Genomic DNA, 25280 nt, shown 5'->3' with positions numbered 1-25280 from the left:
GTATCTTTTATGCTGTTACATTCACCTAACAGCACTATGAGACTGTGTGTGTGTGTGTGTGTGTGTGTGTGTGTGTGTGTGTGTGTGTGTCTGTGTGTTGTCTCAGAGGCAGTGGTTTGTCCTTTGTACCCTCCCCTCCAGCTAGGAGAGTAATGAGTTGTTAATCAAAGGGGTGAGAGGAAGATCATTGAGCTGTTAGACTGACCTCTACCGCATCCTCCCCTTTCTCCATTCTAGAAAAGTTTTAAATAGATTAAATGGAGAACATTACAAACCTGAGATGCACATCTTTGTTGACTGCTCTGTCTCTACTTTAATCCTTTCATATAAACACGTCTGACTTTTCTATTTTTCTTTCTAAATGTACTATTTCTCACTCATTTGTTACAATATATGTTAAAGAACATTATGTCTTTGTGTGTTTTCTCTCCTTTAGACAAAGCTGATGATGACTTGGAGGTGACCATGGTGTGCCATCGGCCGGAGGGCCTTGATAAGCTAGAAGCTCAAACTAACTTCAGCAAAAGAGAACTCCAAGTGCTCTATCGAGGCTTTAAGAATGTAAGAGACTATAAAGATACACTTTGATGATCCACATAGATTTGTACAGTACGTACAGTGTCCATGTGTGGGTCAGGAGAGTGCGCTCCTTTGTTCTACCGTGCAGAAACCATTTACTGTCTATATTTTCTCTTACTCATGAGCCAGAAGGGAAAATATAAACAGAGAAATCTGAATTCTGCTTGAAATTGTCATTGACAAGAAGAGCAGTCTACTGAAAAACCATTTGTCATAGTTTAATATGCTGTAAAATATTCTTGTAACTTATCAAGATACTAGTAGATATAAGTCAAGAGAAATGTTGTATCTGCATGAATCAATAGGTCATATAAGCTGTCTGTTATAAGTTGTAAGTCAGGTGGACTAAATTCAGCTTCTGAAAAAAGTGTCCATGTGCAAATTTGACTCACGAGTGACACCCTTGAAAGAGGGTCTGAATTTGTTACTGCAGTTTTTGTAATTGAGTTGATGATTGTGCTTGATACAAAAGGATCACGCTAAATTATACTATTTAAAATGTATGATTCCCCCCCTCCCCCCTTTAGTACCTGTTCACCTCTATTCTGTCTGAGGTCAGTATCTGCAGTTTAATTCTCTTACCTGCTCACCAGCTCTGTCTTTCTGTCTCTTGCAGGAGTGTCCCAGTGGCATTGTTAACGAGGAAACCTTTAAGCAAATATACTCACAGTTCTTCCCACATGGAGGTACAGAGAGAAAGTGTTTCACTTTGTTTCTCTCTTGGGCGGCTCTGCCTCCTTACTATTTCTGCTCAAGGTGTTAAAAGGTGTTTTCTTCTTGTCCTGCAGACGCCAGCACCTACGCACATTTCCTGTTCAATGCATTTGACTCTGCACATACCGGCTCCATAAAGTTTGAGGTGTGCTCGATTCAAACGTTTCAGTTTTTAAAAATGATTAGATTAAAAAAAAAAAAAAAAAAGTTGATAACATTGATAACATTTTTATTCTCTTCAATTTTGTTTCCCTGCATCAGGACTTTGTAACTGCTCTCTCTATCCTGCTGAGGGGTACCATCACTGAGAAGCTACAGTGGACCTTCAACCTTTACGATATCAACAGAGATGGATACATCAACAAAGAGGTGAGGGTTTGTTATGGTCGTTGTGGATGTACTTTTAAACCTCCACATGTTTTTGAAATGATGGTCATATGTACTTCTCTTCTGTTTGACAGGAGATGACAGACATTGTCAGAGCGATTTACGACATGATGGGGAAGTTCACTTACCCCGTATTAAAAACTGATGCACCAAAACAGCATGTGGATGCCTTCTTTCAGGTAAAAATATCGGACTCCTTAATTGATGTAAAATAAAATAAAATAAAACGAACACTGTAAATAATAAATTTGTCATTTTGACATTATGCATTAGTCAAAATCATGATTTAGATTTCAGCAACAGAAAAACTTTTTTTTTTTTTTTGCAATTTAAGAGTGAAACGTGTCCTAAATTATTTATGAAAACAATCTACATTTCCTGTAACATAACGTGCTTAAGAAATGTATTGACCACCTGTCATAAAAATTGGAAAACACAAATATTTTAGAAAACTTGTTGAAATCTAAAAATGTTTTATTTGTTGTTTTATTTATTTGGATAAAAAAAAAAAAAAAAAAAACTCAAACAACTAAATAGTCAATTTTCACACATAAAAAACCCTGTTATATATTGTTTGGCCTCCTTCAACCTTGATAAAAGTTTGCATTGGCATTGTTTATATGCACTTTTCGACAGACTCTTTAGTTATCTTGTTCCAAATAGTTTCTAGCTGTTCCACTGACTTAGATTACATTTCTGTGAGATCAATCTTTAAATCTAAATCCCAAATTCAAATCTGGACTTTGACATGGTCAGTCCATCAGTCCCAGGACTGCAGATTCAGTGTTCTTAGTCGTAAGGTCTCTGCACAGCTTTGAAGTATGCTTGAGCTCCTTGCCTTGTTGGTATATGAATCCAATTTTAAACTGAATTCCCCTTTTTATACCTAAATTTGAGGCGGCTCACCGCGCTTCTCTGAGAAGTCAGAAATTAATCGATCATAACATTGGACCACTGAAACACATTTTTCTGTTCAGGAATGACAGTCAATAACTACAATTTGACATGTTGATAAAAAAAATTATAATTATGTGCTTTACTATTTTTCCACCTTTTTTGTGTTACAGTAAATTTGAAAATTCATGGATAATAGTAAGAATAATATTTTAGCATTAAAAATATAATTTCAGTTAAAGAGTTTTTATACTGATGTATTAACCATGACAGAAACATACACAGATATTTTATTAATTACCAATGCTGTTAACTTAGGGCAGTTGTGGCATCAGTTGTGGTCTAATAAATGTGTTAATCACTGTATAAAAAATAAAAGTAAATCCTGTGTTGACACAGTAACTAGCTAAAGTGATCTTTGAGGAGAATTCTGACCAACAAAAGAAGTTACCAAAATGACAGATTTTGAGTTTGTTGTGTTTTGGATTTTTTCTTTGAACATTACCTTGTAATTCTTTCTCACAATCAGTGGCTTGACAGAATGTTGCTCTTTACAGAAAATGGACAAAAACAGAGATGGTGTGGTCACTCTCGATGAATTCATCCTTTCTTGTCAAGAGGTATTAATTTTTTTCTTCCTTTCATCTCTTTTGCTTTACACCACTAAAATTAATAATATGTTAAATGGAACAACTGCGATTTTCCTGCATTAAAACCTGTGTGAAAAATGTCAAACAATTTAACAAACTTCTCACAAAGCTGTTCTTAGGCTCTCTGTTAATGATCCTCCTTTGCAAGCATCCCTATACTGTCTATTAATTAAAGTGCTTGCCAGCTTTTATATATATGTGGAGAGAAAACACTAACATTTTTACAGGCTTTTACTGCCCCCTTGTGGCCAGTAAACTGAATTAAATGATGTTTGGAGGGAACCCTTTCAGCTTTTCAATCTTCTTTACACAGGATGAAAACATCATGAGGTCCCTACAGCTCTTTGAAAACGTCATCTAGAAGTGTGGACGCTGCGATAGATCAGAGCACATGCAAGGGGAAAGAACAAAGATGGAGAGGAAGAAGAGTTAAACAAGTGAGAAAAACAAAGATATCGTCAGTCAGTGTGGGAGAGTTGCCTCAGAGCTTCATGGGAGACTTCCTGCTGTAACCAATCCATGGAGACAAAACATCACTGGTTTTGGAGAAGTCCTCCAGACTTAAACTCTTTGTTTGATCTTGTCTTTTTTTGCTGTTTGTCCAATGACAAACACTTTGAACATTGTGTAAATACTAAAAAATAACTTTCTGAAATGTGCAAATAAAACCAGACGATCAGGCTGAAGATGGATTCCTTGAAGCAGCTTAGCAAGAATGTCAAATAAATGTATCCACGGGGCTTAAATATCGGCTTTTTTCATCTTGAATTTCTGTATCAATAAAACAAAGTGGGCAATATTGTGAAGCATGCAGGGCAGAGGCCTAAGGAATGTTTAACGTACAATGTGTGTGCCATACAAATACCCTGTTGCAGTTCACTCTAAGTGCACACATTTTGGGACGCAAAAGTCCGAGCGGAGCCGTCTTATGTGTTTTTAGATCCATGTGATTCAGCCACAGTCCTGTGAAGATTTGCAGAGGTGAATATTTCATCCTTGTACCAGTCTACGTCTCTAGACAGCTTGCAACAGCCTTTAATGTTCCTCTTGTGTGTGTGTGTGTGTGTGTGTGTGTGTGTGTGTGTGTGTGTGTGTGTGTGTGTGTGTGTTAGAGCGGAGTTTGTCAGCATTTTAATGTTATAACAACCCAACTTCAAATATTTAATGTGGTTTTTGTGGATTTTCTCGCTCTGTGAAGCATTGTTGTCTGTCTCACTTTCTGTCAAATTAAAGTTTACTGTAATGATTCTATGTGATACTTTTTATAAAACAAAGAGTTCATTTAAAGGTTTTCAGGCGTGAAAAAAACCCAGACACATGCAGGGCCGTGCATGTGTTTGTGTGTATGTCTGTGGTGTCCTCATGTAAAGTGTCTGTCAGCCTGAATAATGTAAGTAATTTTATGAGCATGTTGCTTCATCTTGTGGATGCTGCTATCTGTCAAGCTGAGAGGGCCAACGATGTGAGAGGACAGTTTCTTCGTCAGTTGTGTCTGTTAAAAAAAAAATCGACTGAGAGCAACCAACGTTTCACTGTGCGGGAGAGACAGCGGAGCGAGGCTGAAGGAGGAGGGAGTGTAGGGGAAGACAGATGACGAGAGAGACCTTTCACTGATTCTGGAGGAATGGAAGCCATGTTTCAAACAAGAGCCATTGTGGTGAAGATTGAGCAGGACAAAACACAGATTTATAGATGATTTACTGTCATGCCCACTCACTGTGCTACCAATAAAGTGATGGAACTCCAGCTCATATCAAATGTACCCAGACATAGACAGACAAGAAGATAAACAGTTTAAAACTGTCAGAATAAAATCATGTGCGTTGTAGAATACTATATAAAAATCATTATATTCATCAATAAACTTTTCAAGAAACAAAATTAATTCATGTCTGGTATTATTTTTGACCATGTGAACCCACAACCTTTTCTTTTTCACAGCTTCTAACTATCCTGAAGAAAACCTGTAAAATATATATTTTAAGTACAACATAAAGAGGAAGAACAAAAGAGGGTCACATGAACGGTTTATACTGTTATTTACACATTTACAGTGAAAGTACAAAATCAGTTGTACAGTCATGCCTGCATCCCAAAGGAAGAGGCCCACAGATAAAGCATGATAATGTGCATATGAAAAAAACGTCACCACCATCACTGAACATGCATCACTCTCTTTATTACCCAACTTACAGCCGCTTTCATATTTTTGCACTTCTCTCTCCTGCCATCGGCGCATCTATTTTCCTCTTTATTGCTGCACACTGAAGAATTCCCTCATATGTTAACATTTTAGGCACCATTTCTCAGGTTTAGTTGGTGCAACACACCTGTGCATGTGTACAGGTGAATGTAGCTGGCGAGAGCACATTTATAAATTAGATTAAAACAAGGTTTTAAGCACCCTTATATTTAAAATTAGTCCAAACTACTGTTTGTATTGACTTTTGATAAACAAAGTATAGATGATTGATTTAAAACACATTTCTGGACCTAAGTGAGAGTAAAGGTGTTTCAGGCCTTGACTTAATCTAGCTGGTGTTCTGCTCTTAAAAGAGCTCATGATTACTATAACAAAATCTGGTGGGCTGCACTGAGTGGGAAAAAAAACACTCAAAGCCATTTAGTCACGTTATGACCCACTGTGAAGAAGGAACGTTTTCTTCATGTGTTTTAGATAAATGTAAATATGCTTCTTATTCTAATTAATAGAATAAGAACAAGCGGGGACAGTAACAAGGTGACGAGAAATTCTAAGGACAAAGTCCCGTTTCCTTTGTCGGTGTGAAAAAGTCTCAAAGTTTCCCCAAAAAAGGTCTGTGCTTGAAGACAGGCACCACTTACCCTCATACTAGGTTCTTTCCTCATGGATGGGGCTGCTTCCTTTTTTCCCCAATTGCATGGGTCAAAGTTAGTCCTGTTGTCCTCAAGTGGGCCTAATTGAATGTATTTAACCTCCCAGCGATAATAGATGTTGATTATTGATTACAGCGTAGAGCCTGGACTCTATTCTCTCTCCTCAGCCCATGGCTGGAGGTTCTGCAGGGCGTACAAGGAGGAGTTATGGGCGCAAAGAGGGTCCGACACCGCTGATTCGCTGAGGGACTTCTGGAGGGCGGATTGCTGCAGCTGCAGGATGAGCCTATTGGCCTGTTGGCGCTCCGCCTCGCGCTCCTCCGCTGTCTGTCTCCTAAAAAAAAGACAAGAGATAAGGTTAAAAAAACACAATACACATTCATTTATGGTAAAGAGTTAAAGGTACAGTTGTGCAGAACGTAAGACAAAAAATAAAACAATGAATTGAAGAAATAAAAATAAAACCATGGGCCGCAAAATAACAGTAACAACAATTTTTTGGTTTTTACTAAGAATAAATCTTAAGCAATGCATTTCTTTAATGTGAAAATTATCATAGAGAATAGGGATATATATATATATATATATATATAGCCCTATTCTGTTTTTATCATTATTTTTATTTTTTAGGGAATTATTTTTCACGTGAATTTCACGTGTCACCCAGGTCACGTAACCGGAAAAACCGGGTTCACCTGCAGAGTGAGAAAAGTTTGAAACAGGTGTACCTATACTCGGAAAACAACAACAACAAAAAAACACTCCCGGCTGTCTACGGGTAAATAGTGAGGAAACTCGAATATAGATGAAAGTCAAGACAACCAAATACCCAATATGGACTATCCTACTGACCTCCACTTGGTTCTCCGATTTTGGAACCAGGTTTTGACCTGCGCGTCCGTCATCTTCAGACTCTTTGCCAGGGCTGCCCGCTCGGCGCTGGCCAGGTATTTCTGTCTGTGGAAACGTTTTTCCAGCTCGCAAATCTGAACCCTTGAGAAGGACGTCCGGGGCTTTTTCCGTTTGGGAGGAGTCCGGTTCTGGTACGGGTGTCCTATCCGCCGCGTGACTGCAAACGGCACCAGAGCCGCTACATGGAACGGAGAGAGACACACCGGTAAGTCTGACTGAGATTTTACACGGCATCAAACAGAATAATTCACTCCCCACTCTGTATGGAAATTCAAGGCCATAGATCACAGATATCTTCCCTGTTTGACAACAATTCCCTATTTCGACTGTGTACACCACGTGAGAGAGACGAGAGAGGAAATTTATTGTGAAAGATGAGTCTGGCCAAAGTAGGCTATGGGAAACAATGCAGATATGAAAAAAAACCCTAAAGCTTACATTGTTTTGGCTTGACTATGACTATTTAACAAAGGGGCCTATAGTCTTTTCTATTGGACAGACCTCTTAAAGACTTCTAACCTTAAAACGTATGAAAAATAAATTAATGCCTGATATTTCTTTCTTTGTTAAATACAATGAAAAGTAACACTTTTATTTTCGTATTATCATTGTTTGTTATTAGTTTAACTTCTGTGTGTTTCCTATATATCACAGCAAACTTTAAAACGCCACCTTTTGATATTTTTATTTTACCTTTAAATAACATTTAAGTAAGTTGTGGTAACAGCATTGATTTCATGATGTTGTGTTTTATTTCTTTGAAGAAAAGCACAGTGCTTTGCCATAGAAATTAGACAGTCAAGTATTTTAACAAGATTAGGTTTAGCAAAAGGAGAAACAATTGGTGTATAATAATCTTTATAATAATGTATCAAATAAATATACCACATTATTTAAATAAACACAGTATTTTAATTTTGGAAAGATATTTAAACAATGTAGGTGAGTCACATTTCTGATATAGCTTTGACACCAGTCACATGATGTCTAACATTTTAAACATTGTAAAATATTCATGAGGGGCGACTTAATGGTTAAACGGCTGACCCACCTGATATTCTGTCCTTGGCGAACCTGTTTCCAATCCAGGGGAAACACAGTCCTCCAAACCCAGGGACAGCACCCTGTACGGGGGCAGGGGGTCCCGGGGCTGTCATGGGTCTGTGGGCAGGGACTCGTATCACTCCCCGGCTGCCCAAACCCCTGCTCTCCCCGTATGAACCCACAGCCTCTGCAGGAGGAATGATACCGGAGAGCGAGATGGACAGCGCAGTGTATGAGGGCGCGCTGGCCCCTGTAGGGCTTCCTAGGCTGTAATAACCGTCCCCGCTCCCTAAATCGGACCCACTTTGTCTTCCAGCCGTGCGCCCGTTTTCTGGCTCTGTACCGGCTCCCAGAATCTGGTCGATGCCGAAGCTGATGGGCTCGTGATGGGCCGGTTTGGGTGGAGGACTCGGCGCGCTTGGTGCTTGCTCCATCCTCGTCGCTCTGTCGCAGGAAGGATGAAAAAAATAACTAAAGCAGAGGTTTTCAGGTGAATGCACAGCAGGGTCAAACTGCACCTAAAGTCGCCGCCACGAGTGCCTCCATCGCTGTTCGATTATGTTCCCAGAATCCAGCGAGTCCTCGTTGTCTACAGGCCTCCTTCAGAGGACTGGCTCCTCTCTACAGGATCTGTGAAGTTTGATTTGCGTTTGGAGAGATGTGACGCTCTGTCCTCCTCTCAGCGCGTCAAAACGCTCAGTCTGGCTGCTCCGTCCTCCTCCATCCTTCTCCACCTTTCATTGGCTGGCACCTCAGTGACTGATTGAATGTTAATGGGGGTAGGCCCGCGATTTGGCACAATTACAAAGATTTCCCATAACCAGTACGGCCGTCAGATTGTTATGTTTAAATGGCAAGAAATGGCAGCTTCATGCCATGTGCACCAGTCACTACCTAATGTGGTCGTTCCTTAATCAATGATGGGGTGAACGTAAGGAGGGAGCCACAACTCCATGAACATTTGTGCAAAATCGCTCCATTGATCACCGAAGTTCAATGTTGTTTTACGCCTCCTCGTGTAGGAACATCACATTTTGTTTCATTACAACTGCTTGTCAGTCATCCGTCAGTGTTTCTCTCATCCCGATTTATGGTGAAAGGGTTTTTGAATTTCGACGACAAAACACTTCAAATGAAAATAAAAACTTCACACACTTCATGCTTTCTGTGACCACGTTTCGTAATACACATTAATTGTCATCTGTTGCCGTCTGTGTCACCTTTTTATTTACGCTTGTATTTTGTGGGAATAATAATACATCTGTTAATAGAAGTACTTTATTATCAGAAGAGAATGAATCAGGAAACATTGTGAACCCCTGATCAAAAAGAATAAGCAACAGTTTACATTTGTCTTTTAAAACAAATTATTCACTTCGCCCATGTGGTTAAATCAAATATAACCTTGTTAAATTTCCTTGCACTATGTTTAATGGTCGAATTCGAAGTATAATTTTATGCATCCATTTTAGTCAATGTTTTTTTCCACACACATTGCGTCAAACGTAGTCCTTAATGTTACCGCTTAATTGCAGAAAAGTCAAATTCTTGTTGTTTTGTGTTCGTTTACAGGGTTAGAAACAATGTAATAGCGATTAGACACAAACATAAAGCATTATGCTGAGAGGTTACTAAAACAAAATCATTTTATTAAAACGAGGGTCTTCATTTCCCCGTGCGTAATTACGCACATAGAACCCATCGCGTGTCTCTTTAAAGTAAAAGGACAGCAGCCTGATGGAACATTGGCAGTGAATCACCAGCACCCATTGCGCGTGGAAAATCACTACTTGGCCTTATTTGTTCCTGGTAGCCAGCCCCACATTAAATGACCTGACAGGGGAAGGCCATGGGCTACTCTAGATAAAGTGTCCGGACTCTGGAAGCCGCTAACCGCTCAGATTCAATGTAACAGGCGCCCAAAGTGACCAGATAATCACATTTCCACTAACTTGTCTCAGGGACAGACAAATGCGCGTGGGCTTGAGTTGCGGCAGGTGGCTTTTTAAGCGATCACATTACAGTACTTTAACAAACTAATGGCCAACATATTCATTTAGTGACAATGGGGTCTATATTTGTGAGCATTTTAACGATCTGCTCAACCTGTTCACTTATCATCGTTTGATGGACATGTACTTTAATATTTAAAACGATTTTTTTTATTTGTGACATCCCTGACTTGTTGCCCTATTACGCAGATTATTTAAGATATTATTGCCCTTTTATGTCTATGTTGCACCTAAAATCTGTTATTTAGAAAAATGCTGCCTGAATTATTATATCATCTTTGTTTAACGGAATATAACGTTCAAAAATAAAAACAAACAATTCATTTGATTGTATGAAGTAGCCTAATAAAGTACAAGATGAAATTGAAACGCAAACATGCATCAGTAGGTTTATTTAAAAAATAAAATAAAAATAAAACAAAAAACAAATCAACTCGTCATCTCGCCCTTCCCAATAAAGGCTTAAAAAGCAATATGAGATGGGACAAGGCCCGAGGTGTTTGTTTGGCAATATGGACAGACTGAGTGCTGGCCGCGTCACCCCGCCATATGTGAACTCACCGGTGGCTTTTGATGGGGAAGAATTGGTCTGTTATAGCTGTCAGCTTTGGGGACATTTTTATGTTTCTCCTCACGACATTTGCAAAATAGCATTCGCTAAATTCCCCCCTTCCCCACCAGTTCGTAAATGGGTAACACTTGACATATATATCATAACATGTAGGATAATCATATTAATGGTCACTGCTTTTACGTTTCTTCATGGTGTTTGGATGAAAAGCATTTTGCTAAATTTAATGTACAGTATTTTGATCCGACTTGGCTTTTATAAATGTGCTGTATAAATAAAGTTGATTTGACTCACTGGTGAAAGCTAAGAGTTCGATGTAAGTTAATATTTCTTGCGTCCGTCCTCACCCCTCCAGTGAAGGCAGTTCCATCAGCCTACACGGAGCAGACGGGGTCCCACTGGTTGCAGATGTTGGGTGTTAGTAATCCGGTGTAATCCAATGATTATGAGCGATTATGACACATTAGCTCTGACCTACCGGGATACCACCGTGACTCCGGTTAATCTAAAACGCACATGGAGAAACCCCTCAGCTACCCTCCTGCCAGCTTTTCTGAATTTATTGATTGTCTGCAGACAGACTCGGATCATTTCATTGCCTCGTGATTACAGCAGAAAGGGTACAAATAATTGATAACATTTGCCCAGTCCAAACACACACACACACACACACACACACACACACACACACACACACACACACACACACACACACACACACACACACACACACACACCCCATTCTAAAAAGCAGGCTTTAGGTGATCTCGTTTGGGCCAAAATATTTAGATGGTGTTTCTGAAAAAGCCCGCAGCGCGCACGAGCAATTAAAGTGCGCATCAATCCTCTTTTTTCCACAGGCAAAATAAATGCTGACACCCTGATTCCAAAGTCCAAAAAGAAAAGACAACAAAAGAGTGAAAGAGTGCGATTTGTTTGAGAAATTACCACTTGATCTGCATAATCGGGGGTCTGGGCTGCAGCTCGGTACCCGGGGGCTGCGTTTTTATTGCGCGTCTCTTCACCGTTATCAATTTCAGCAGCGCGCCTGACTTTTTAAAAGGGGGACGAGGCCGGCTGCCTCTGAATAATGAATGACACGCTTTTATATTGTCGCTAAAGTGCCCGTGATGTTACAATATGAAAAGGCAGCGGTAAGTAATAGTGCATTTAAAGGGGATGTAGTGTATTATTATGATGTAAAAGAGAAGCAGAGAGGCGGTGCAGAGAGGGAGATGAGTGGAGAGAGAGATTGTTTTATTACAATAAGAGGAGATGAGTTTGCCTCGCAGCGAAATGGGGACCAGTTAATGAAACTTTACCGCAGCTAACGATTTCCCCTCCCTCGCTCTAAAAACCGCCCTTATGAAATATTTAAACTATTTAATATAGGTAGTATTAAGCTGAAAGACACTGGCATCGGCCATTTGACAGCATTTACAAGGCTGTGGATTCTTTAAAGTTGGCTAAACAAAGCTTTACGGCCTGCTTTCCCTCAACCCCACACACAACCGGGCTCGTGCACTGCACTATATCACGCTCACATTGAGAGCAATATAGTGCAAATGTGTTTTACTGTTGGGAGACTTGATTTGGTCTAATTTAAAGTTCTCTCAACACCATATGCGTCTTTCCTACGCACAGATAGAGCAGTTTACAGGCTCATCCTATCAATGTAAAGCTGTCTTATCTAGAATAGGAGGGATAGCCTATAGCACTAGCTCAGTCTGAGTGTGTGGGGATAGAATTTCATATTGACATGCTCAGTGGGATTGTTGGATGAGAAGAGAGGAATGGGATCCCCCATCAGGGAGTAGGTCGGGACCATCATCATCCCAGGGCTGTCACTGGACTAAAGCACCATGAATGGTGGACACAATTTATTTGGTAGACCTGACAAGCAGATAAACCCCCTAAAATGTCACTTTAAATGTCACTTTTCTGACTTTGCATGCTGTAAAAAGTTTTAATTTCCCAAATGAAAGTGTTTCATTTAAGCAAAAAAAAGGTTTTAAAATGTGTTAACAGATAATTATAAAAAATAGTGTGGTGGATTATTCAGATAGCAACCAGTAAAGTATTGTGGGATTTATCCTGCGGGTAAAAAGCCCATCACTGATTTGTATACAAGTATCAGGATGCTCTTAACCACCTAAAGATGCCCTGATATGGTCAGCATTTGTTTCAATGAACATTGCAATCTTGTTAAACTCGAGGAACAATATGCTGTGTGAGTGTGTGTGTGTTGGTGTAAGGGTGGACCATGTAAGCCTGCCTGATGGTTGAATGCATGGCTGCTCCTTCACGCTGGTTAAAAGTCGAGGGAGGGAGGGAGGGAGTGGAGGAAGAGAGTGAGAGAGGGAAGTAAGTAACCGCATAGACGAGAATTAAAGGGGTGGACGGAGAGCAGAGAGAAAAAACAGGATGGATGGATGGCTTTGATTGGGATGTGAGAGAAAGAAGTTAAAGCATTAATGGGGATCATTTGGGGTTGATGATAATTGAACACATGCCTTCAGTTTGGACAAGAGGATTCCCATTGCATTAGCTTGTCTTTAAAAGAGTATGCTTTTTCTTTGTTGGGTTAATCTCTGTCTTATCTCCTTTTAGAGTGAAGTAAATGTATCAGTTTCTGTGGAGACGTTTTCAGAGGCTTTCAGAGGGACCTGTCATGGACAAAATAATGACTGATGTAATTAATTAGTGAGTGTGTTTGTTGTTTCATTAATGACTTACGACTGATTTATGTGTGTGTGTGTTCCAGTGTGGGTTTGTGTTTAAGAGCAGCTGAGTGCTCCTGAACGCCCCTGGTCGTGCTGCTAATGTGTTAATTCATTACGTCTTGTAGCCAGTTGCATTGTGTCAGAGCGGTGTTTCGAGTCACTCCCTGTCTGTGTCCTCTCCGCTTCATAAAAGCCGATTAGCCGGCATGTCGCCGCCGTTCCACCCATTCTCTCCTGCCTCTTGACCTCCTCACCCCTCCTGTTGCCTGCCCGCAGGGCGCTCAGGCAGGGGAGGGAGGGGAGGGAGGGACAGAGGGACCAGCTGCCACCAGCCATAGAGCTGTGGAGCCTGGCAGAGGGAGCTACTCCAGCCCCCTGCTTTGCTGGGCCTTCTGGCCCCTCAGGGTTGAGGGTTGGAGGAGGAAGGGGGGGTCACCAGCCAGCTTCATGCCACCAGCCCCACCTGTCTAGCCCAAGGCACATGAGTGTGACCGATTCAACACACGTGCAGATATTCAAATCCATGTGCGCATTTTATGACTGGATGACCCCAAAAATGTCAATTGGAGCTTATCATTTTATTGGATCTCACTTTCTTTAAAACATTTTCAAAAGCTGCTAAATTTGTTTATCCCCTAGAAGTCAAGTAATCCTTCATAAAACTGAAATGTTTATTTTTCCAAATTAACACGCACCACCATATTCATATTATGCTCCAGTCTGCACAATAATAAATCATTTTATTATGAGCACAGAATGAGTATGCACATTTAAATGACAAAACAACAAGGCCTTTATGGCAAAATATTGGGAAAACAGCATTTTGTAAAAGCACAAACATTTGACCAATCAGATCAAGCCCTGGATACATAGACCGTGCATTCACATTATTGTAGCACAAGCCAGAAATCAGGCAAGGTTAGCTAGCACGATGGCTGAGGAGAGCTTGAGGAGCGATGAAGATGTGGTTAGAAATAGGAGTCACTTCAGGTTTTGATCAAATTTGCATAAAGGAGAGAAAAGGGGCTACAAAAACTGAATGTGCAAAACATGCGGTACAGACGGAAGACACTGGAACTGTAAATTATGGTCAGTATGCTAATTTCAACATGAATTCATTCTGAACCTGTATGGTCATCAAATTATTGAACAATGTTATTGTACATATAGATTTTCCTCATGTACAAGCCTACTCTTCCTCCACTCTGCCCTCTCTCATCGTCTTCCTGGGTACACATGAATGCACACACTCACTGCAAAGTATGCTACACCCCTCCTCACGCCCACACCACACATACACAGAGGCACTTTGCTGTGAGGCGTGAAAGAGCGAGAGCTAAGTGAGGCCACTCCACAGCGCTATTCTCTATATTGATTTCCCATTATCAGAGCACAGTCCCTGTGGAGTCATTAGTGCCGGGATCAAACAGACAGACAGAGAAGGAGACTAATACCAGTCACTTACACCAGCACCGGGAGATCACCTTACTTCCCTGAGGGTAGGAAGGCCAGAGAGGAGGAGAGGAAACGAGGAAGAGGGTGGGGTGGGGGTTTGAAAGTGGACGGACGAGTGCAACGGGCTAACAGATGGAGAAGGCAATGTGTGGGGAAAAAGAGGAAGAGGAGAGAGGTGGGGTTTCACAGTGGAACGTTCATGGGCAAATGGTAGACACTCTTTGATCACTTTATTTGGCCGTTTTTTTTGGGGGGGGGTTGTTGCGGAAACGTCTCCCTTCGCTGTCTTTCTATTTTTTTTTTCCAGCTGAGCATCTAAACCATCCCTTCCAAAAAAAAAAAAACGTCAGCCCTTTAGTCATTGCTTGAGTTTTCATGTTTTTCCACTTGATGCATAACTTTTCTCTTTGTTCAAGCTTGTAAAAACACGGCCAATATAGCTCCTCACCCTCCTATCTGTCAATAATTTTATGGTAAAGATGCGATGATGAATGGTTTTCATGTAGCCGGCAGCTGTCCCCACACCTCAGAGACAGAGAGAGAGAGAATATAAAATGTGAGCTGCTCATTTTGGTCCCTTCTTTCATAATTTCTGTGGATGTATTTATTCTCTATGGATTCAAGGGGAGCAATGAATTCATAGTTTGAATCAACACCATCCATCTTATTCACTTCTGCCTGCCAGTGAGCCCTGGAAGTGCTGGTCAGGCTTTTACCCCACGCACACACACACACACACACACACACACACACACGCACGCACACACACACACACACACACACACACACACACACACACACACACAGACACAGACACACACACACACTCAGCTCAGACGGGGGTGACCCTGGCCTGACCCCCCTGCTGACCCCCAATCTGTTCCCCAACCTCACACCATGAGAGACCGGGGCACACCAGGACAGACGGGGACACACACACACACATAAAGACACACATACGCACAAATGAGCATATCGCACAATGTGTGATGTGACGGATATCTCCTCAGACAGTACCATGTGTGTGGGCAGTGTGCATGGGGACACAGAGTGTGTCTAAGTGTGTGTGGTGCCGTACCCTCTGCCCCCTCCCACTGGTGTTAATTGATTCTTGGTGCGCTATGCTGATTGGTGTGAGGACCCCTAGAGGCGGGCCCAGTCTCCACCTATGCCCCCTCCCCATTTGTGTGGCACCTTTTACACTTCTGCACAAACACACCGCAAAGCTATACTGTGTGTGGTATATGTGTCTACATATGTATAGATGTCCGAGTGTCCCTGAACTCATCTCACAGTACCACATGTGTCGAGTTTACATCCTCTGGTGAGAAAACACGCACACACACACACACACACACACACACACACACACACACACACACACACACACACACACACACACACTCTGACACGCGCACACACGCACACACACACACACACACACACTCTGACACGCACACACATCTTTCAGGGGATTTTCACACCCCAGTAAAGAGGAAGCTGGCTAGCTGACATGAGCAGATTGTGGATCATATGAGACGATCCACATAGAAAAAAATCGTCGAGTCTTAGAGGAGATTCATGAACAATATAGGTGGGCAAAGGTGTGTGTGTGTGTGTGTGTGCGTGTGTGTGTGTGTACATGTGTGTGTGAGAGAGAGCGAGCCAGAAAGACAGTAAGAGAGATGAATCTCTGGTTATTAATTTCCAGCCGCGGCCCCTGGGTGAGATGTTAATATAGGGCTGATTGTGACTAATTTCTTATTAATTGCCATCAGCGATTACACAGTGGCCAGTAATGGGGCTAATTTGTTGAAATGAATTTGTTTTTTTCAGAGGCATTTTAATTGCTGCAGGTGGGCAGCATCCTGTGCACGCTGTCGCTTTTGTTTTTCAACTGGAAACTTTTGAAATCGTGCGGCTGTTTGTGTCACTAGAATTTGTAATTTTGTATAAATTAGAGCATATTAGTATGACAGTGTAGTACACACAACGTACTTGTATGCATGTATGATCTTTAGGTTTCTGCCTCATGTCGGCAGACGTGGCCTCACACATATCTGTGCAGAATCATTGTAAATCTCATGATATCTTATTCATCAGGTTTATATATCTTCCCCAGTATATCTCTACATGTTCATGATCATTACTGCGGGGACTCAGGGACATTTAAGTTGTTGCCTTTGTTTGTTGAATGTTTATAGCTTCCGTTAGCACAGCTTCAACGACCACTGAGGAACCAGTAGATACAAAATCCAAATCCCTATAAAAGAGGAGATGCCCTCTGGGCAGCCATAGCTCATAGTTGGCCTGATTTAGTGGCAGCCAGGAATCCGGGCTTGAATAAAGACAGAGAGAGCGAGGGCAGAATGGGAGAGAGAAAGAGAGGGAGAGGGAGAAAAAGATAGCTCCCTGTGTGATAAATAGCCCCAGCTCTCTCTATTGCATTAGCCGTCCGGGCCGATAGATTGCGAGCCCAATAGACCCAGACGTATGCGATTGGTTTCTCATATAAAAGTTGCATATTAAATTCCTTCACAGGACTGTGCCCCCCAAGCATGAAGGAGGGAAAGAAGAAATGGGAGAGAAAAAGCAGAAAGTGGAGAAAGGCATGGAAGAGAAAAAGGCTTTTTATGAGAAGGCAGAGAGAGTTGGGGAAGCAGAAGAAGAAAAAAGAAGGGGGGAAGATAATGGCAGGAGAAAAGTAGCTTGATGGTGGAAAAGACAAATGGTGATGTCATGCATTTAATAGGTCCGTGGATATTGGGCGATGAGTGCGACCGTACGTCCATTTAATCAGTATTGCTTCACAATGAAGATTTCTCTCTGGTTTGAGCTCGCTCCCCCTCTTCCCCTGTTCTCAGCCGCTCTCCACATGCTAACGACCTCTCTAATTGTTTCCAAGCTCATTAAGATGCTGATGTTTTAATAGTAATTAATCCGTCATTTGCCTACATGCAAAGACGGGCCACTGAGGTTTGTTCATTGCTGTTTCAATACACTGATAATGCAGTAGCCCAGTCAAAGGAGACAATATCCTGCTAATTTAGCTCATCACTGTTAATTGGTTGTTAAGTGCCTTTAATTACCAGGCAGGCTCTGGGATTTGGGTCGGCAGAAAGAGGGGGATCGCACTCATTGTCCCTGCCGCTGTCATGGATCTAGTGTGAACTTTGGAAACTGGAATAAATGACCAAAGAGTGAAAAGAGTCGTTCATTGACCATGTCTATTTTCTTGCTCCGACACTTCCTCTCCTGTTTCCTTTCCTCCTTCCCCTTCCTTTCCTCTGTCCTCCTGTCCCGTCCTCCATCTCTGTCTCACTCACTATCTCTTCCTCCATGATATTATTAACTCATTAAGTTTTTTTCATTATTTTTAATAAAAGATGAGTTATGGCTTTAGCCTCACTGTGGCAGCGCCCCCCCCCCCCCCACCCCCCCCCACCCCACACACACGCACACACACACACACACCCCACACCACCACCTCCTCCTCCTACACCTACTTCGTCTTCTCTCTCTTCCACTTTAACCATTTGTTCCCTCCCTACCTCCTTCTCCTTCCTCACATTTTCTCCCTCCTTCTTGGCCATATTGTGCCTCCTCTTATACATTTGACCCTTGAACTGCAGCTTTTGACCTCGGTGTTGCTGGTTACAACCTTCTGTCCATCCTTTTTGCATTTGCCATAGATACTCACAGCTATCAATCATCTCTCCTTCTCATAGCGCTGAGCAGTCTTTAGATGGCATTCATAAGATTTATGATGCATGATCCTCTCCTGTGTGTGTGTGTGTGTGTGTGAGTGTGAGAGAGAGAGAGAGGGAGAACATAGAGAGACTAGAGTAAAGAATAAAAAGGGAAAAGATGGAGAGACAAAGGCAGAGAGAGAAGAGGAGAGGGTTTTGTCGATGACACAGTTGAATAATGACAATATCTATGATTGATAGCTCGTACTGAGTAGGTCGGGTGTGTGTACTGGATTTGTGTGTGTGTGTGTGTGAGAGAAGTGGGAGTCTGTATGTCTGTTTGTTCCCTGCATTAATCTGATGTTAAAGAAGCAATGATGAATGGTTTTCATGTAGTTTGAGCTGTCAATGGTCAACCCGAAAAAGAGCACAGGAGAGAGGGGGATAAAGGTAGCAAGAGAGCAGAATTACCAAGGGACGCATGGTGTTTATGTGGGAAAAAAGAGGGACTCCAGGAGATGAGAGCGTAATAAATATCTTTCAGTTAGAGAGGACAGATAAAACCTAGTTATTAACCACTCTGCTTTCAGCCATAAAAAGCCTAACTGAAATATTTACAGCGTGTGCTTGTCTATTTCTTAACACCATGAGTCATTTTTTGAAGAAAAGCTTTTTAAATGCATGTAAATTGAATACTTGGATTTGTTGCTATAAATACAGTACACAGACATAGTTCTTCACTGTTATCATTCCTCATAAAGAAGTGATCTCTTCTTATATGTTTTCACTATAACTAACAAAAATGTAGTCCTTGTTCCATGCAAAAAAAAAAAAAAAGTCCTCGCAGCATTCAGAGGAGGCTCAAAAGAATTCCTCAGCAGTCTATGGAGCGTGAAGTATGTATCTTTAAAAGTTACAGTCTTTGTAGTCTCTTCTTTTTGTTTCCATTAGTAGAATTCTTTTCTTGCTACGTGTGTATTGTTCCAAACACTCGCACTAAAACTACAGGCCAAAGTTGTTAATGCCAGACCTTAGAGAGGATGTTGATTTCCTCTATTTTTAATGCAGAAATCATCGAAAAGGTTTGCAGAGTATGGTTCGTAAAAGAGAAAATATCAGGTTAGCAGCTGAGAAATGCAATACTCTTGATGGAAAAAAAAAAATGTTTTGTTGATGGCCAAAGGAAAATGACCAGAGTCACTGAGACTATTAAAACGGCATTAGTGGGGGTCGCAGAAGTGACGCAGTGGTTAGTGCGCGCGTCCCCATGTATGGAGGCTATAGTCCTCAATGAAGGCAGCCCGGGTGCAAATCCGGCCTCAGGCTCCTTTCCCGTGCCAGTCCCCACACTCTCTCCCTGATTTCCTTCTCTGTCCACTGTCCTATCTCTACAGTAAAGGCAAAAAAGCCCCGCAAAAAATCTAAGAATAAAAAGAAGACAGTAGTTACTCCAATCACTGATACAATACACTTTATTGTCTCCTTGGGGAAATTTGTCTTGGACTCAAAACAAGAGTGCTGCCAAACATTCAGCTGTTTCCACTCAATCAGTAATAAAACCAATAGAAAAAAGCAAATCCACACATAAACAGAAAGGCACATACCAATACAGAACACAACATCTATTACCCCTATTGCACAAGATCTGCAAAAACACAGCATGAGAGTGTTACGAATTTTTATTGACATAAAAAACAAAAGAGTTTTTGAAGCGGTTCAGTTTACATCGGGGGACCATCTGCCAGAAGGTAGAAGCTCGTACTCGGAGTGGAGGATGTGACACGGGTCAGACAACTCTCTGTGTTTCACCAACGTTTAACCCCAACTGTACTTAAGCTGTTTAATGCCTTACAGAAGCTTTAAATAGACAATACATCTTGTAGTTAAAGGAAGACAGTAAGCTGCCTGAAAGATTTTGAGCTAGTGATGAACTTTTCAAATGCCGTCACCATTCTTCATTTCATCCTTTCCTGTTCTGGGCCTGACAACTCTGACCTCCTAGAAGTCCAAGGCTCTTGTGCTTTTTGGAGTTGTAAACACAGATACTGTTCCCAGCGCTCAGTTGGCAAAGTCAACTGAAAGTTCCACATTCTGCATCTCTAATAGAACTAACTTTCTAACAGCAGCCACATTTAACAGTGGTGGTGGTCTTTAGCGATGCGCATGTACTCCAGAACCTAATTCTGCATAAGATGTGTTTTAGTTTGACTAAATTCACAGACATAAAACATAGGCGTATTGTATTTCATATGTCATAAAGTTAGGTTTTTGCACAGTTGTAAGTACTTGGCCCTCTCCAGAAAAATTGTTTCTCTGAATGCAGATCTGTTTGTATGGCTATGTCAGTCATTGTAAAATGTGGATATTGATGCACCATATGTTACTAGTCAGCCAAGTTAAATTCCCATAATCCCACCACAAGTGATTCTAAATAAAAGACAAGAGTTCATTATTACACGCTGCTATCTGCCAAAACTTCTTAGACCTTACAGGCTTGATATTTAGTCTTTCTTCTTTTTGTTTTAAGAAGCTCCAATGCCAATATATGTTTACATCCATCATTTATTCTCACCTTTACTTCATGGAGGCGTATCTCTCTGGGTAATCCCTGTTGTCAAACACATCAAGGAAAGCTCAAAGAAAGAATAGCCTTTTATGGCTAAGATTTCCAGTCAATAGTAAAGCGCTCGACACGAGTGTCTCAAACTGTGTATTGTGTTCCTCATGTATTACAGTACAGTGTGGACCTGATTGTCCTCGAAGTTATAAATACAGAATAAGTGTTTCCTGTGGTTGATCGCTTTGTTTCCTGCCGGTCTCTGACATGCAGATAGATGTGCACTGTGTTATTTACACTTCTGTGTCAGTCCTCGAGGAAATAGCTTGAAGTATGGGAAAGGTTAGGTGTTAATGTGGCAGTAGTTTGAGGCAATGTTTGCTGACAGCTGTGATGAATTGTTTCCATCGTTCTGGTATTCCTTACCATTCAAACACTATTTTCCTGCCACACGATAATCCCTATCCGTATATAACTACAGCCGATCTGTTTTCACTCCTGAAACTACAGTATATATTACATTCTTTATTAAAGCGGCTCTTTATTGGTACAGTGTTATCATAATTTTTGTCTGTTGTGGAGGAACAGCACACAGCATTTTCTCAGTTTAATTTACAGTGAGATACGATGCATACATTTGTCAGGTTTATTATGTAAAAGACACAAATAGGAGACAGAAGCTTTTTTTGAAAGGGCCATATATCAGTAGTTTGCATGTGTCACATTCAAATGTCAAACATGTCAAGTCATTCCACATAAAGTGATCAGTGCATTAAGTCTATATATCACTATGGTATCCTTAAATTCCCTTATTTTGTGAACATTCAGATTACTATTAACTTTGCACAGGTCAAGGTTTAAACACATCCTGTTTTCCCAGGAGTGCACTTCAGAGTCACCATATGTATTTGTAGTAATATGTAGTTCATGAAATTGATGACAGTCGACAACACTTTGCAAAGCAACATTTCTTTTGAGCAACATCCAACATCTGTTTGAGCTTTTGATCACAACAATATTATATGATATATATGATAATACATTTTTTTCGATCAATGCACTTAAAAAAAAAGAAGTCCTTCCCCATTACACGGCAGTAGGTGTACAACATGATGTCAGCCGTCACACTATTTCATTATTTGAAAATGAATCATAGATGTAATTAGTTTATTCTGAATTTGTCACATCTTAAAACAATGACTAACAAAGTTTACACTTCAGTCTTAGTTGACATTGTTGTGCTTATATAAGCTGACAGAATGAGTGGCTGTAAAGTATCATTTTGCACTTTAAATATATTTAACCTGCTTTGCTCATTTTAACATTTCATTCAATCACAAGACACCAAATCTGATGAGACTGTCTTTACAGTCAGGCCTGTAAACTTCAGTGGTTAACTTTCTACAACGTCCCCGTGTGTTGGGTTTACCTTGGTGCTGTGTGAAAACGAAGGTTTGAAAAATAGGATTGTCACCTGGTTGCTTTTACCTGTAGAATATTTACAAAAACATGCATAGAAATGGTAAACTAATGAATTGATCCTGTTCACAAGGTGTTAACATACATGAAAGCAGGATGTGAAGCATAAAGTGCCTGCCCTCTGAAAGCATATTTCTTGGCCTAATTACGATGTTGCCATATGGCCTGATGCTCGGTGGATGACACCAGTAGGATCTGAGTGTCACAGTTCATTTGTTCTGGGCCTGACATCGTCTGTGGGGGTAAGAGGGATGCCATTTTTTTCTACTTACATACTGTCCTGTGGTTAGATCTACTGTGTAAACTGTTAATCTTAGAAGTTCCTTTTGTTGTCTTCACCCTTCGGCTGAAAGGTTCTGGTTCTTAAATTAAAAAAAAAGAGCATATGACACAGGTCGTACCACACTTTTCTTATATTTAAAGTAAGACAGAGATGATAAATATGATCCAGTGTGATTAGTTGCCGACAGTGGTCACATACAGCCAGCATAATGCACAGATCCTTTAATCGTACTGAAGACATCGTACTGCATTTAAATGTGGCACATTTAAAAATAAAATCTCTTCAAATTGAACGTGTTTAATTCTGTTTTTAAGGAATTTGTCGTCGTTGCTCCTAATGCAATAACTGCATGACTGACAAACTTCTCCATGTCTGGTCTTGTAAATTTGTGTGAAAGACGTGTGTGTGTATTCACTTTTCACCTGCATTGACATCAGTGACAGCCGTGTCATTTCCAATTTGGACAGTTGCTGTGTCTGTCCTGTTGTTAAATTCTTGTAGCGCACAGTTTTGATCTGTAATACCAGACGTGCGGGTAACAGGTGGGGGGCCACACAACAGTGTCACCTCTGTAAGCGGGTCTCTGCCTGAGAGGGGAGGGAAGAAAAGCTTGGGATAAGCTCAAAGTAATGTTTTCACACGTACAATGGATCTAAAACTGTGCAGATTTACCCTCGTACTTTCATCTTTAAGGTACCTTTTGGTCCTGTTGAAGACTGCCGTCTCCTGCTCCTCCCACTGTAAGACGGGCATCGACATCTTAGTAGATGGGAGTAGGCTGACCTGAAGTCCCTGTTTAGGGCTCCATAGAGTAGTGGATTGAGTGCTGAGTTGGCATAACCCAGCCACAACACGATGGAATATTCTGGTACTGTGCTGGGGTCTGGATGCTCTTTTAGGCCCAACACTGTGAACAGGATGAAGTACGGCAGCCAGCACACCACAAAAGCTCCGATCACTGCTGCCAGAGTCACTGTGGCTTTGTGCTCGCGTAGAGCCACAGCTGTAACGCTGGAAACCACCATGGTGCAGGTGGACGGATTGTTCCTGCAGTTGTACGTTATGTAAGTGGGTCTGGCACTGCCTATGCGCTTGGCCTGCGCCTGTGCAATGCGAAGTATTCGTAGGTACGTCCAGCACATGGCCACCAGAGGCAGGTAGAAGGTGAGGAGAGAGTCAGTCAGTACATAGGGTCTGTTCAGTTCAAAACGACATTTCCCCTCCGGAGCCCAAGGCCCATGATTTTGCACGGTCCCGTTAACAGTGTTCCAACCCATTTGAATGGGCAAGAAAGACACGGCAATCGAAACTGTCCAAACAGCGGTCATCACAACGGCAACTCTCCATGGCAACACTAGTGATGCGTATCTCAGAGGCATGGTCACTGCCAGGTAGCGGTCCACACTGATGGCAAGCAGGGTAAGGATGGAGGCAGTGCAGAGCATGACATCCATGGAGATGTAGAAGTTGCAGAAGGCCGGGCCGAGCGGCCACTCACTGCTGAGCTGAAGGAGGGCGGAGAAAGGGAGGACCAAGAGGCCAAGCAGCAGGTCTGTGACGGCCAGCGACACGATGAAGCAGTTAGTGAGACAGCGGAGGCGTCGGGAGGCGCAGACAGCGAGGCACACCAGCACATTGCCACTGACAGTCAGGAGGATGAGAAGGGACAGGAGGACACCCAGCATCACGTTTGACAACATTATTTGCCAGATCTTCACTCGAGACAACGTGATAATGTCATCCCTGGAAGTTCATGTGAACCATTTTTTTGAAGATTAAGAATTGACGAGAGAAAGAGTTACACACCTTAAACTCACTTGAAATCGTTTGAAACATGGTCATGGTGTAACTGAAGATCGAGGCCTCATGTGAGCCCTGTTTCCTCCTGGTTTTCTTCTAATATTCTTTACGCTTTAGCTGCCAATTTCTTTGAGTGATTTCTGCTCCTTCCAGGCCTGAACCCTACAAACAATAACTTTCAACACTCTATTCCAGCATGTTTCAGAAAGTGATGTCATACAAGAAATGTCTCTTGTTTAACAAATGCTGAAAACGAGGATTGTAAATCTGCTCTACGCTGGGCTGTTGAAATGTCTGTAATGGCTGTTGAAAAGCTTCTTGTCTTCGCTGCTGATTCTTGGTGGTCTATGGCAACACCATGTCCTCAACACCATCTTGTTTGGCTCTGCTGACACCTAGTGGACGAAGAGGAAAAACACAGTATTATGTTTTTTTTTTAACATAGTTATAGATACTGCAAAGCAATACACACATAAACGATCAGTGAATCTTTTCGATGTGGTTGTTTAGAAAACCTATTGGGAAGGTGGTGAATTAATTTTTTTATGGATTGAAATTTTAAAGAAGAAAACCTACAAATGAAAAAACATAAAACTGCCTCATAATAATAATAATAATAATAATAAAACATTTTATTTCACAGCGCCTTTCCAGGCACTCAAGGATGCTTTACAT

At 41.4% G+C, this 25280-nt stretch overlaps 3 protein-coding genes across 6 annotated transcripts in view; 1 reads left to right on the top strand and 2 right to left on the bottom strand.

The window, feature by feature from the left end:
- kcnip1a (Kv channel interacting protein 1 a) overlaps window positions 1–4472 on the top strand; it is a 35371-nt gene extending 30899 nt beyond the window's left edge. For all 4 annotated transcript variants that reach the window (XM_079351877.1, XM_079351878.1, XM_079351879.1 and 1 more), the window contains exons 2-8: window positions 437–561; window positions 1196–1265; window positions 1368–1438; window positions 1555–1662; window positions 1755–1859; window positions 3132–3194; window positions 3538–4472. In XM_079351877.1, the coding sequence (XP_079208003.1) occupies window positions 437–561; window positions 1196–1265; window positions 1368–1438; window positions 1555–1662; window positions 1755–1859; window positions 3132–3194; window positions 3538–3585 (590 nt within the window). In that variant the 3' untranslated portion in view covers window positions 3586–4472. The remainder of the gene's footprint in view (window positions 1–436; window positions 562–1195; window positions 1266–1367; window positions 1439–1554; window positions 1663–1754; window positions 1860–3131; window positions 3195–3537) is intronic.
- A 718-nt stretch (window positions 4473–5190) lies between these two features.
- tlx3a (T cell leukemia homeobox 3a) lies at window positions 5191–9182 on the bottom strand. Its single transcript, XM_079351876.1, has 3 exons — window positions 8044–9182; window positions 6933–7170; window positions 5191–6414 (listed from the first exon to the last, which is right to left on the bottom strand). Exons 1-3 carry the CDS (start codon window positions 8468–8470, stop codon window positions 6231–6233), a joined length of 849 nt encoding a protein of 282 aa, XP_079208002.1. The 5' UTR covers window positions 8471–9182; the 3' UTR covers window positions 5191–6230.
- A 10935-nt stretch (window positions 9183–20117) lies between these two features.
- Window positions 20118–24973, bottom strand: hrh2a (histamine receptor H2a; the record flags this gene model as incomplete). The annotated part of the gene is made up of 3 exons (XM_079352483.1): window positions 23503–24973; window positions 23228–23392; window positions 20118–20131 (listed from the first exon to the last, which is right to left on the bottom strand). The coding sequence occupies exons 1-3, from the start codon at window positions 24503–24505 to the stop codon at window positions 20118–20120; spliced, it is 1182 nt and encodes a 393-aa protein (XP_079208609.1). The 5' UTR covers window positions 24506–24973.
- Window positions 24974–25280: the final 307 nt, after the last annotated feature.

The sequence above is a fragment of the Symphodus melops genome, assembly GCF_947650265.1.
Source record: "Symphodus melops genome assembly, chromosome: 9".
Lineage (NCBI taxonomy): Eukaryota > Metazoa > Chordata > Actinopteri > Labriformes > Labridae > Symphodus > Symphodus melops.
The sequence above is the reverse complement of the archived record's forward strand: the minus strand, read 5'-3'. Positions and strand labels throughout refer to the sequence as shown.